The sequence below is a fragment of the Pongo pygmaeus genome, chromosome 6 (genome assembly GCF_028885625.2).
Source record: "Pongo pygmaeus isolate AG05252 chromosome 6, NHGRI_mPonPyg2-v2.0_pri, whole genome shotgun sequence".
Taxonomy (NCBI): Eukaryota; Metazoa; Chordata; class Mammalia; order Primates; family Hominidae; genus Pongo; species Pongo pygmaeus.
Genome location: NC_072379.2, coordinates 62,088,736 through 62,103,555, shown reverse-complemented (window position 1 = coordinate 62,103,555; position 14,820 = coordinate 62,088,736). Strand labels below are relative to the sequence as shown.

General features: G+C 36.1%; 1 protein-coding gene across 16 annotated transcripts in view; it reads left to right on the top strand.

The window, feature by feature from the left end:
- The window catches only part of PALS2 (protein associated with LIN7 2, MAGUK p55 family member), a 105,528-nt gene that overhangs the window by 56,072 nt on the left and 34,636 nt on the right, over nt 1-14,820 (top strand). For all 16 annotated transcript variants that reach the window (XM_054494340.2, XM_054494333.2, XM_054494341.2 and 13 more), the window contains one exon: nt 7,120-7,272. In XM_054494340.2, coding sequence (XP_054350315.1) covers nt 7,120-7,272 — 153 coding nt within the window. The remainder of the gene's footprint in view (nt 1-7,119; nt 7,273-14,820) is intronic.

Below are 14,820 nucleotides of genomic sequence, written 5' to 3'. Positions count from 1 at the left end.
TCTGTCGCCCAGGCTGGAGTGCAGTGGCACGATCTCGGCCCACTGCAAGCTCTGCCTTCCGGGTTCATGCCATTCTCCTGCCTCAGCCTCCCGAATAGCTGGGACTACAGGCGCCTGCCATCACACCCGGCTGATTTTTTGTATTTTTAGTAGAGACGGGGTTTCACCTTGTTAGCCAGGATGATCTCGATCTCCTGACTTCATGATCCGTCCGCCTCGGCCTCCCAAAGTGCTGGGATTACAGTCATGAGCCACCATGCCCAGCCGAAGCACAGAAGCTTTTAATTTGATGAAGTCCAAGTTGTCTTTTTGTCTTTGTTGCCTTGTGATTTTGGTCTCATATGTAAGAATCTTTTGCTAAATCCATGGTCATGAAGATTTACCCCTGTGTTTCCGAAGAGCTTTATAGTTTTAGCTCTTACATTTAGGTGTTGGATCCATTTTAAGTTAGTTTTTTGTATATGATATTATGTTAGGCACCAACTTCTGTCTTTTACATGTGCTTCTCTAGTCCATTTGTTGGGCTTTCAAATGGTGTTTCAGCACCATTTGTTGAAAGGAATATTTTTTTCCCCATTGAGTGGTTTTGGGCACCTTTGTCTTAACATGCAATAGTTGGCCGCTGACATGTGGTTTTATTTTTTTACTTTCAATTCTATTCCATTGATCTGTAGGTCTTTCCTTGTGGCAGCATCATGTTTTGATAACTCTTGTGTAGTACTTTTTGAAATCAGGAAATGTAAGTACTCCCAGTTTGTTCTTTTTCAGGATTGTTTTCACTGTTCTGGATCCCTTTGCAACTCTATAAGAATTTTAGAATCAGTTTGTCAATTTGTATAAACATGTCACTTAGGATTCCAATAGGCATTGCATTGAATCCGTAGTTCATTCTGGGGAGTATTGCCATCTTAACAGTGATGTCTTCTAATCCATAAACATTTATTTAAATCTTTAATTTCTTTCAACAATGTTTTATAATTTTCAGAGTATAAGTTTTGCACTTATTTTGTTAGTTATACTCCTAGGTATTTTATTCTTTTTGTTGCTGTTATGAATGGATTTGTTTTTTAAATTTCATTTTCAGATTTTTCGTTGCTAGTATATAGAAATATAATTGATTTTTGTACATTGAGCTTATATATCTTGCAACCTTGCTGAACTTATTTTTTTATTCGAATAGTCTTTTAGTGAACTCCTTAGGATTTTCTAAATACAAGGTCATGTCACCTGAATATAGACAGTTTTATTTCTTTTTAACCTGAATGGCTTTTTTATTTTTGTTGCCTAATTTTCCTGGCTATAACCTCCAGTACAAATGTTAAATAGAAGTGATGAGAGTGGACATCTTTGTCTTGTTTCTGCTCTTAAGGGGAAGTATCTAATCTTTCACTAGTAAATATAATGGAAGTTGTGGGTTTATACTGCTATCCTATAAACCTTGATTTTTTGCATAAGATTTTATATCAGTACCTGTGTCACAACTTTATTCTTTCTAAATGTGACATAATATTTTATTGTATGGATATGTCAGGTTTTTTGAGTCAGCCTGCTGATATTTAGATGGCCTTTTTCTTACAAGTTATGCTGTAATGTGTAATCTTGCTACATGTTATTTTGTACACACACACACACACACACCTTTTTAGGATAGATCTGAAAAGAATCACTGTAAGGCCGGGCGCGGTGGCTCATGCCTATAATCCTAGCACTTTGGGAGGCTGAGGCGGGCGGATCACCTGAGGTCAAGAGTTCGAATCCAGCCTGACTAACATGGAGAAACCCTGTCTCTACTAAAAATACAAAAATTAGCCAGGCATGGTGGCACATGCCTGTAATCCCAGCTACTCAGGAGGCTGAGACAGGAGAATCGCTTGAACCCGGGAGGCGGAGGTTGCAGTGAGCCGAGATCGCATCATTGCACTCCAGCCTGGGCAACAAGAGCAAAACTCCATCTCAAAAAAAAAAAAAAAAAAAAAGTATCACTGTAATTTTGGTGGATATGGTGAATTTGCTTACCAGTGTATGTTCCCACTAGGAAAATTATGTCAAAGTGCCTGTCTTCTCCCATATTCTCATTAGCATGATGTGTTATCAGAATTTTTATCTCTGCCAATCTGATAAAGAGAAAAGGTATTTCATTATAGTTTTAGTTTGTGCTTCTCTTATGAGTGAAGTTGTGTGTCTTTTCATATGTTTAAGAGATACTTGATACACAGTAGGTGACTATTGCAAATAACTATGTAATACATATTTCAAGATAGCTAGAAGAGAAGATTTTGAATGTTGGCATCCCAAAGAAATAAATATTTAAAATAATGGATATGGTAATTACCCCATTTGATCATTATACTATGTATATACATGCATTGAAACATCACATTGTACACCATAAATATGTACAATACGTGTCAATTAGAAATATAAAATTAAATTTTTAAAGACAGGTTCCTGAATTTTTCTTTCTGTGAATTTTTTGCTCAAACTCTTCACCCAGTTCTCTTAATGAGTTGTTGATCTTTTTCTTATTGATTTGTAGAAGTCCTTCGTAAGTAGGGAAATTAGCTTTCTGTCTTGAATATGATTTGTGTTTTGACCCTAGTTTGTCATTTGTATTTTGACTTTGTCGATTTTTGATGAGAAATTTAAAACGTTCATTAAGTTAATTTTATTGGGCCTTTTTTGAAATAATGTATGTATCTTTCAGATTTTGTTTTATAGTTAGAAAGATCTTTCCCACTCAAAGGTTATAAAAAGGTTATTTTGTATTTCCTCTGAATACTATTAAAGCCAAGCTTTTAAAATGTTCTTTTTTCTTTTAAAAATTTAACAGATTCCCTTTTCTAGCTTTTTGACATCTGTGTGGTTCTCCTAATTCTATAGATATATCTAAGAGAAGCTCAGCAGTGCTATTTAGAAGTTTCCTGAGTACCTTGATATGTAACTTATCTAATCTCGGAATTTGTATTTTGGTTAACTAGGCGATTTCTGATATGTTCTTTACTCACTAGAGAATTCCATTCTGATTTACTTATACTTACTCATCTTTTTTTTTTTTTTTTTCAGAGCAAAGCTCATCCTTTTTGATATAATGCATGCAGAAACAAAATAGAAATTGAGTTCTCCATTCTCTGTGTCTCATTTCTACTTTCTGCTCAAAAATTCTTTTTTATTTTTGAGTATTAGTGAACCTATGTTGATCTTGAGTTTTAGGTCTCTAGAATAAAAGAAGAGGATGGTGCTTGATCACAGCCAAACTTATTTCCCATTTACTTAGCTTTTTCAAGAAATAATAAGTAACTACTACATACATAGCTCTTTTCTCAAAAGATAGAAACAAAATTTATGATATGGCCCTTGTGTTTTAGAAAGACCAGGTTTCTACACCTAATAATAATATGATTGTTATTAGAAAATAGTATTTGTCACTTTAGATATAGCCCACAACTTTTGTTTGCAAGCATGGTTGGATTGTCCTTGAGTGAAATACCCAGAAGTTCTGAAAGAACATTTTCTTCTCTTAAGTTCATTTCTCAAAGGTGCAGTGGTGAATAAAATTCTCAGAACTGGATGTTTAAGAAGGCTAGGCCATATTTGTATCAGCTGCAAATACTCAATGCTAGTCATAGAATGTTCTTCCAACCACTTGTGGCAAGTGAAATATATTTTTATTGAGTTATGCTAGTGTTGCAATAGTGCTCTTTAAGTTAAAAAAAGGAAACAAGATTTATTTATTTAAATATTATATGGCTCACTTGCTCCTCTGGTTAATTTTTTGTGCGTGTTTTGTCTTTTTTAGTTTGATTAGTTAAATTTAAGTTGGTACTTGCCTCTTGAAAGCTAATAAAAAAAACTGACGTTAAAGTGAATTAGAGGTTCCAAGTTTTTGACAACATCTCAGAGCTTAAAAAGCTATATATTAATAAATGTGGACCTGCATTTGCTTTCTTAGAAAAAGTAAAATTGATCCCAGTTGAACCCAAGTATGTTGATTTTCCATGTTAATATATTTATAGCTGCAGTTTCTAAAAAACCTTTTTTCTCCCTTCAATTTCTGTATTTTCTAGTGAGATTCTCTTCTTCCATAGAACCAAACTGTGAGGCTGATATGAAAAAATCTTCAGATGTTTTTGGATTCTTTTTCTAACATGATTCTGCCTTCTCACATGACTCTCCCCCGACCCCCAACCCCTTGCCATTAGTCTTTCCACATTCCTACTTCTCCTCACCCAATCTGGAAGCATTAGGTTAATACACATACTAAGGAATGGAGTTTTCAAGTCATTGATCATTTCTGTTCCTTTACTTCTCCTAAAGTCCTGAATTAAAGCAAGGACTACTGTTGTCTAAAGTACTGTTGCTGATCATATAACATTTTCCTGAAGAAATAAATGGTCTTTATAGCTCTTACTTAGAGCAAAGGAGTGAAAGTCTAAGGGACAAGTGGTATTCTGAACCATAGAAGTATAAAATAACTATGAGGGTAGATACGGTGTAATGGAATTAACACATCTAGACTGGAAGAGCCATGCTAATCAGCAACAACTAAATTAGACTGACTGAGATGTATGTCATACATTTAAGTGAATGAGAATAATGCATCATTTATTGGATTGAATAATTAACTGCAATTTAATGTTAGAGTGGCTCTCTATATAAAGATGAAGTAAAGTAAACTTTAGTAGATAAGATTTCAAGTCTTGGTATTAGACTACCTGACTCTGCCATTCACCAGTAATGTGAACTCACGCAAATCACTTCACCTTTTTTTCATCAGTTTCTTCGTCCATAGTGTGAGTATAATATACCTACCTTTGCTGAATACACACACGCACACACACACTACTTAGAATATAGTATCCAACGCAGAAAAAAAAGCCCTTCAATAGATGTTAAGGTCCTTTCCCTCCTTTTTTTTTCTTCGAAGCTTTCTTTTTATACTACGTTAAAAGAATTGGAGTATTACAAGGTTAAAGATGCTAAATCAGGTAGTGGCTGTTTATTCCAGCAAATATTTCTATCTAAACAATTGGCAATTCTAGCTTATTTCATAAGAGTTAACTAATTCTGTAGATTATTTTCTGTTTTTTTTTTCCAATGGTGATAGTCTTTTTATGATAAATATTGAGTGTCCTCATCTTCTCATCCTTATCTGGCTTGTATTATATGTTCAGAAAATTACAAATTTACTCGTTTTCATTTTTTGTGGCATTTTCTAGTCTAATTTTTTTTTTTTTTTTTTTTTTTTGAGACAGAGTCTCTGTCACCCAAGCTGGAGTGCAGCGGCATGATCTCGGCTCACTGCAACCTCCGTCTCCTGGCTTCAAGCAATTCTCCTGCCTCAGCCTCCTGGGTAGCTGGGATTACAGGCGTCCACTACCACGCCTGCCTAATTTTTGTATTCTTAGTAGAGATGGGGTTTCACCATGTTGGGCAGGCTGGTCTCGAACTCGTGAGCTCAAGTGATCCGCCCATCTTGGCCTCCCGAAGTGCTGGGATTACAGACATGAGCCACCGTAGTTTAATTTTTTTAATCTAAATCTCATAAAACTTCTTCCTCTATTTCAGTTACTTTTGGTCTTTTGATATTTTTCTTTTTGTTTAGTAAGAGTTTTTTCTTCTTTCTCGGTATTTCATATGACTTTTAGAATTTCTTCTTTTAAGGTCTTTCTTTAAAATCTTGCTTAATATGTAGCTTTCTTTTCCACTTAAGAACTTATTTTACTCCTGTGAATTACCTAGAAAAAATAGATTTAAGCAAGAAAAATTGTCTTTTAAAAATTAGAATGTTTTATTTGGACTCTGAAGGATCCACTCTATATGGTAAAAATAACATCTAAAGTATTATAGTTTAGGTATCTGAAAAAGTTTAGTTGATACTGTTACCACTTGAAATGTGGATTTTTCTTTAGCAATCCTTGAAATGGATCTTAAAATATAAGATTTGCCATCTTACATGGTTTTGTTTATGAATTAAATTTTAATAATTACGCTTTTCCCGTCTTCAAAATTATACAGCAACCATTTATCAGAAAAGCAAGGAATGCTTAAAAGTTGGAGCCTGCTCAGTGTTCATTCTCAGTTTGAACTTAACACTCGGCTTTACTCCTACTATGAAAGGATTAGAATTACTTATTTTTGGCCGGGCGCGGTGGCTCATGCCTGTAATCCCAGCACTTTGGGGGGCCAAGGCGGGCGGATCACGAGGTCAGGAGATCGAGACCATCCTGGCTAACATGGTGAAACCCTGTCTCTACTAAAAATACAAAAAATTAGCCAGGCTTGGTGGCGGGTACCTGTAGTCCCAGCTACTTGGGAGGCTGAGGCAGGAGAATGGCGTGAACCTGGGAGGCGGAGCTTGCAGTGAGCTGAGGTCGTGCCACTGCACTCCAGCCTGGGCAACAGTGCGAGACTCCATCTCAAAAAAAAAAAAAAAAAAAAAAGAATTACTTACTTTCTGTGACAGTGTGGTTGATGGTCTATTTTCTGTGGAAAAGATTGTAAGATTAAGAAAAAAACTACTTATAAAGACAGGAGATGATCATTTCCCTGATTAAATTATATAGTCTTTTAAAATCCAGTTTAAGGGCCACTTGCTCTAAATTGACTTTTTTTTCCACTGATTTGCAACATTGGAAGATAGGAGCTTCCAGATTCTGGGGTTTCCAAAATTACTTTTATCATTTTAAAAAATATTAACATAATTATTACATTCCTATTCCTTGTTTTTATTATGCTTAATCATTTATTTTAATAAAATGTAGCAATAACATCTAGAGTTTGAGCTTTGACCCTAGGAAGTCATTAGGAAATTCTCTTGGTGGTAAGGGACTGTAATAGGTTTTGTAAATAGTCAGCTGACTTGTCCAGTTTTTTCATGGTTTAGTTATAAAAATGAGTTTTTCATGACTTTCAGGATAGAACTAGAGGCCAAGATTTATTATATTGGATGATATACTTACTGTAAAATCTATATATTGCCTCTGGTTGAAATATTAAATTTGGTTTACATGAATTAAACCTCCAAGTAATATATTTTAAAACTTTACGAAAAAGAAATAAACCATGGTCTGGTGCAAAACAAATAAGTATTACTACTTTAATATACTGTTATTTTTTCAGGCTCATGAGAGGCTAGAAGATTCCAAACTAGAAGCTGTCAGTGACAATAACTTGGAATTAGTCAATGAAATTCTTGAAGACATCACTCCTCTAATAAATGTGGATGAAAATGTGGCAGAACTGGTTGGTATACTCAAAGAGCCTCACTTCCAGGTAACTTTCCCTATCACTCAACGTTCAAGTTCCCTGTATTCCCAAAGTATTCTCCTTTACTTTCCAGTTTAAGGTGATGTTTTCTTCAAAGATTATTTAGGGCTATAATAGGTAAGTATGTAATTTCCAACCTTGGTATTTTAATGTCCTCATATGCTGAGGATATATAAACAGACATATGTAACTATAATGCTACATAAATGTACACTGTTACAGAAATACATCACAATGGATTTTTCTTTGTACCATTAAAGAAAACAACCTTAATTCACCATCAGACCACATGCTGGAGCCATTTTCCTCACTATGATAATGGATTTTTTTCTTCCTCACTCCCATTCTGTTTCTTAGTCAATACCTTTTAGTATTGCTTCTCAAGATTGTTGTGCAGTCAGTGACCATGGAACATAGAGAGCTGTGAAAGTATAGAAACTATTGTATAACATAATCTCCACAGGTACAGAAATAAGTATGATTTTAGCAATGGCCTATACCAATAAAGAGTTCATCAGTTTTACAAAGAAGAATGCATTTCAGAAGAGAAAAGGCAGGAAAGATTTTTTGTAAATGTATAATAATTAAGACAATGTGGTATTGGGGAAGGTGTTAGAAAAATTAACTCATTGAAAAGAATGGAAATCCCCGATAAATACATCCAGCCGTATATGGTAACTTGATTTATGACTGGGCCACTGCATTTTAGTGTTAAAAGAATGGTGCTGGGGTAGAATAAAGTAAATGTCACCTGCTTTCCCCCTGCAAATCTTAGCACTGAAAATCAGATGGTAACAGCCTTTTGCTCTTTCTCAGCCAAAAATTTTATGTGACTCTTCAACAATGATACTGCAAAATATGAAGGTTTATAGTGAGATCGTTCCGACATAAATTAGTATCTTAGGTACAAAAGAAATATGGACACATATCTCAGAGACGTCTCCTGTGCAGGTCCCAGTTGATTGAGTCCTTATAAAGGCATACTGAGTTATTTGGACTTTATCGTAAGGACAATGGGAAACTTTAGGTGTGGAGGGGGAGATGAATAGGAAAGGAGGATGGGTTGGGTATTAACCAGGGAAAGGTCAGGTTTGTGAAACGAGATGGTTAAGTTCCAAGGCAAGAAATTATGATGGCAGTACGTATAGATAGTAAGAAATTTAAAGACTTTCAATTGGAAATCATCATTCTCAGTAAACTATCGCAAGAACAAAAAACCAAACACCGCATATTCTCACTCATAGGTGGGAATTGAACAATGAGAACACATGGACACAGGAAGGGGATCATCACACTCTGGGGACTGTTGTGGGGTGGGGGGAGGGGGGAGGGATGGCATTGGGAGATATACCTAATGCTAGATGACGAGTTAGTGGGTGCAGTGCACCAGCATGGCACATGTATACATATGTAACTAACCTGCACATTGCGCACATGTACCCTAAAACCTAAAGTATAATAATAATAAATTTTAAAAAAAAATTGAATTGTGCACTTAAAAAAAAAAAGACTTTCAAGTTTTAATGAATAAAATCAATGGGATATAGTGATTGGTTGCATATGACAGTTGTAGAAGAGAGATGTGGGAAGTTGATAACACAATTTGTGACTTAAACGATGGCTGTTCAATGAGGTAAGGAACACTAGAAGAAAATGTTTTGGACATACTTATGTTAAGGAAACTGGCCACCTTAGGTTTGTGATACATTGGAAGCATCTAGGTTTTCAGGAATGCTACGTATTATTAGTAAATATTTATAATTTAATAAATATATAAGCACATACATTATATGAAGTGTAGCATATAAAAATTTTAGAATACCAGCAAATTAAAATACAAAAATGAAGACATTGCTTTTCTTCTACCCAGATCACTACTGTACTGTCTTAGTGCATATTCATCCATATTTTTCTATGCACAAATGTACATATATAATTTTTTTTTACTAATTTGAGATTTTGCACAAACTTTTAACTTTTTTTTTTAGTTATTGATTTCTAATTTTCTGTTTCAGTGAACTTCCATCTCATATAATACACACACCATATTCAGACTTCTCCATTTGATACCACAATATTATTTACAGGTGGTTTGTACATGTAAGTGTCCAGTTTAGGTCCATGTGTGGCAGCTGGTTGCACCATACCTTTTCCCCTTGATTATGACATTGACCTATTGAAAAGACCAGGCTATTGTCCTGCAGAATGTTCCACTCCCCGGATTTGTTTAGTTACTTCCCTGTGGTGTTGATGTTATTTCTTCTATTTCCTACAAACAGAAGTTCTATCTAAAAAGTTGATGATTCAAGTTGATTATTTGGAGCTAGAATGCATCTTAAGTGATACGATGCAACATGAATTAAACTACATTAGAAGACGTGTAATACCTTTTGGCCCACCACAGGGCTGAGATTGGTCCTTTGATTAAAGGTGGTGATGGCCTAATCCTTTCTTTGATTACTGGGAAGTAATCAATTGTGTTTTTATCTTAACATTATACAAATTCTGTTCTCTATCAACCATGTACCTACTGATGAACACAAGTTAATAATCCTTGCCTAAATCAGTATTTTCTTTTTTTTTTTACTTTTGTTTTAGGATTAGGGGTACATGTAAAGGTTTGTTACATAGATAAACACATGTAATGGGGGTTTGTTGTACCTATTATTTTACCATGCGGATATTAAGTCAAGTACCCAATAGTTATCTTGTCTGTTTCTCTCCCTTCTCCCACCCTCCCCACTCAGGCAGACCCCAGTCTCTGTTTTTCCCTTCTTGGTATTCATAAGTTCTTACCATTTAGCTCCCACTTACAAGTGAGAACATGCAGTATTTGGTTTTCTGTTCCTGTGTTAGTTTACTAAGGATAATAGCCTCCAGCTCCATCCATGTTGCCACAAAAGACATGATCTCATTTTTATGGCTGCCCTGCCTCATTGATCTTTTGAAAGGTTTTTTGGTATTCCATGGTGTGTGTGTGTGTATGTGTGTGTGTGTGTGTGTGTGTGTGTGTGTGTATATATATATATATATATATATATATATATGTATGTATGTCACATTTTCTTTATCCAGTCTATCATTGACGGGCATTTAGGTTGATTCGTGTCTTTGCTGTTGTGAATAGTGCTGCAATGAACATTTGCATGCATGTCTTTATGGTAGGAAGATTTATATTCCTCTGGGTATATACCCAGTAATGGGATTGCTGGGTCAAATGGTAGTTCTGCTTTTAGCTCTTTGATGAATCTCCATACTGCTTTCTACAGTGGTTGAGCTAATATACATTCCCACCAAGAAAGTACGAGTGTTCCCTTTTCTCTGCAACCTTACCAGCATCTGGTATTTTTTGACCTTTTAATAATAGCCATTCTGACTGGTGTGAGATGGTATCTCGTTGTGGTTTTGATTTGCATTTCTCTAACGATCAGTGATATTGAGCTTTTTTTCATATGCTTGTTGGCCACATGTATGTCTTCTTTTGTGAAGTGTCTGTTCATGTTCTTTGCCCACTTAAATGGGCAAAGAACTTGTGAATTTGTTTAAGGTCCTTATAGATGCTGGATACTAGACATTTGTCAGATGCATCGTTTGCAAATGTTTTCTCCCATTCTGTAGGCTCTTTACTCTGTTGATAGTTTCTTTTGCTGTGCAGAAGCTCTTCAGTTTAATTAGATCTCATTTGTCAATATTGGCTTTTGTTGTGATTGCTTTTGATGTCTTTGTTGTGAAATCTTTGCCCATTCCTATGGCCAGGATGGTATTGCCCAGGTTGTCTTCTGGGGTTTTTACATTTAAGTCTTTAATCCATCTCGAGTTGATTTTTGTGTACTGTATAAAGAAGGGGCTGAGCTTCAATCTTCTGCATATGGCTAGCTGGTTATCCCAGCACCATTTATTGAATAGGGAGTCTTTTCCCCATTGTTTGTTTTTGTCAGCTTTGTCAAAGATCAGATAGTCGTAGATGTGTAGCCTTATTTCTAAGCTCTCTGTTCTGTTCCACTGGTCTGTGTGCCTGTTTTTGTACCAGTATCATGCTGTTTTGGTTACTGTAGCCTTGTAGTATAGTTTGAAGTTGGGTAATGTGATGCCCCCAGCTTTGTTCTTTTTGCTTAAGATTGCCTTGGCTATTCGGGCCCTTTTTTGGTTCCATATGAATTTTAAAATATTTTTTTCTAGTTCTGTGAAGAATGTCATTGGTAGTTTGATAGGAATAGCGTTGACTCTGTAAATTGCTTTGGGCAGTGTAACCATTTTAATAATATTGGTTCTTCCTATCCATGAGCACGGGATATTTCTCCATTTGTTTGTGTCTTCTCTGATTTCTTTGAGCAGTGTTTTGTAATTCTCATTGTAGAAATCTTTCACCTCCCTGGTTAGCTATGTTCCTAGGTAATTTATTCTTTTTGTGGCAGTTGTGAATGGGATTGCCTTTCTGATTTGGCTCTTCCTTTGGCTGTTGTTGGTGTATATGAATGCTAGTGATTTTTGTACATTGATTTTGTATCCTGCAAAATTTGTATCCTTCCAAAGGATACAAAGGACTTTGTATCCTTTGCTGAAGTTATCAGCTGGAGGAGCTTTTGGGCTGAGACTATGGGGTTTTCTATATACAGAATTATGTCGTCTGCAAACAGAAATAGTTTGTCTTCCTCTCATCCTATCTGGATGCCCTTTATTTGTTTCTCTTGCCTGATTGCTCTGGCTGGGACTTCTAATACTATGTTGAATAGAAGTGGTGAGAGAAGGCATCTTTGTCTTGTGCTGGTTTTCAAGGGGATGCTTCCAGCTTTTGCCCATTGAGTATAATGTTGGCTGTGGGTTTGTCATAGATGGCTTTTATTATTTTGAGGTATGTTCCTTTAATACCTAGTTAATTGATAATTTTTAACATGAAGGGTTGTTGAATTTTATTGGAAGCCTTTTCTGCTCTATTGAGGTAATTATGTAGTTTTTGTCTTTAGTTCTGTTTATGTGATGAATCACATTTATTGATTTGCAAATGTTGAACAGACCTTGCATCCTGGGGATGAAGCCTACTTGATCATGGTGGATTAGCTTTTTGATGTGCTGATTGATTTGGTTTGCAGGTATTTTGTTGAGGATTTTGGCATTAATGTTTGTCAACGATATTGGCATAAAGTTTTCTTTTTTTGTTGTGTTTCTGCCAGGTTTTGATATAAAGATGAGGCTGGCCTCATAGAATTAGTTGGGGAGGAGTTCCTCCTCAGTTTTTTGGAATAGCTTTTCTGTAGGAATGGTACCATCTCTTATTTGTACATCTGATAGCATTCAGCTGTGAATCCATCAGGTCCCAGGCTTTTTTTGGTTGATAGACTATTTATTACTGATTCAATTTCGGAGGTTGTTATTGGTCTATTCAGGGAATCAATTTATTTCTGGCTCAGTCTTCGAAGGTTGTATATGTCTAGGAGTTTATCTCCTAGGTTTTCTGGTTTGTGTGCATGGAAGTGTTCATAGTAGTTTCTCATGGTTGTTTTTATTTCTGTGGGTTCAGTAGTAACATTCCCTTCATCATTTCTAATTGTGTTTATTTGGCTCTCCTCTCTTTTCTTCTTTATTAGTCTAGCTAGTGGCTTGTCTATTTTATTAATTTTTTCAAAAAACCAACTCCTGGATTCGTTGATTTTTGTTGTTTTAATTTAACTTAATTAATTTTTTTTTTTTTTGAGATGGAGTCACTGTGTTGCCCAGGCTGGAGTGCAGTGGCACGATCTCGGTTCTCTGCAACCTCTACCTCCCAGGTTCAAGCAATTCTCCTGCCTCAGCCTCCCAAGTAGCTGGGACTACAGTCGTGTGCCATGACACCCAGCTAATTTTTGTATTTTTAGTAGAGACAGTGTTTCACTGTGTTGGCCAGGCTGGTCTTGAACTCCTGACCTCAGGTGATCTGCCCACCTCAGCCTCCCAAAGTGCTGGGATTACAGGCGTGAGCCATCATGCCCAGCCTCATTGATCTTTTGAAAGGTTTTTTGTATCTCAGTTTTCTTCAGCTCAGCTCTAATTTTTGTTATTTCTCATCTTATTCTAGCTTTTGGGTTGTAAATCAGCATTTTCATTAGAGGTTGCAAAATGACGTTTTTCTGTTCTACATTATTAGCTAGTATTCTTCCATAATGTAGAGCTTCTCATCAACTGGGCTGCTTAGTGCATTTCCTACTGAAGAGGCAGGAATGTACTTGATCCTTCCTTTTACTAAGTTTCAAAGTGAAGAGCAGTTTAAAATTGCAGTTTCAAGTGGTAACAAATGAGTTTTTTCAGTGTATTTTTTTAAATAGCATTGTGGATCTATGGATTTTTTATTCAATGTTTTAATCCTTTACAGTCCCTACTTTTGATTTTCAAATTGCCATGACTTTGACGAGTTGTGGGCAAATTTTTACTATAAAAATCTGAAGCACATGAGAGTTCTGAACTAGGGATAGAAATTTAAGAGTTGTCAATGCGTAAGTAGTGGCTCAAGTCACAGGAGTAAATAAAACTGCCAAAGGAGGATATAGGGTGGAAAACTAAGCAGCGCAGGTTAGCAACTTCCAGCATTTATAGGAAGAATCCTTACATATGGATTTGTGAGTTGTTTTATTGAATTTTTTTCTCCAGTGTTTCACAAATTGTTTTATGAAATGACCAGAAATTACCAATTATCCTGATTGCTTTTTTCCCGAACCTGTTAATATCGGCTTCTTTCTATTTTGATTTATTAATTTTGAACTTGAATTCTATCCAGCCCCTCAAGAATGTTTAACTTAGCTTTATGTTGAATATGCACAGTTGCAGTAAAAATTATTCTTTTTTTTTTTTTTTTTTTTTGAGACAGAGTTTCACTCTTGTTGCCCAGGCTGGAGTACAATGGTGCAATCTCAGCTCACTGCAACCTCTGCCTTCTGGGTTCAAGCAGTTCTCCTGCCTCAGCCTCCCAAGTAGCTGGGATTACACGCACACACCACCACGCCCAGCTAATTTTTTGTGTTTTTAGTAGAGACAGAGTTTTGCCATGTTGGCCAGGCTGGTCTTGAACTCCTGACCTCACATGATCCACCTGCCTCAGCCTCCCAAACTGCTGGGATTACAGGCATGAGCCGCCGTGCCTCCCCTAAAAATTATTCTTTTAGGATAAGAAATGAAAAAAATTAACATTTTAGTATTAATTAAGAAATTCCTTGGGAAGCCGAGGTGGGTAGATCACGAGGTCAGGAGATCGAGACCATCCTGGCTAACACGGTGAAACCCTGTCTCTACTAAAAATACAAAAAATTAGCTGGGCATGGTGGCACGCACCTGTAGTCCCAGCTACTTGGGAGGCTGAGGCAAGAGAATCACTTGAACCTGGGAAGTGGGGGTTGCAGTGAGCCGAGATCACACCACTGCACTCCAGCCTAGGCGACAGAGTGAGACTCTGTCTCAAAAAAAAAACAAAAGCAATTCCTAGAAAGCTAGATCAAAACCACCCGTGCTGATAGCACATACATAGTAAATATAGGAGGTAAAAAAATACATTATGTTCAGGACTATTACTGACTTGTTTTTTTCCTC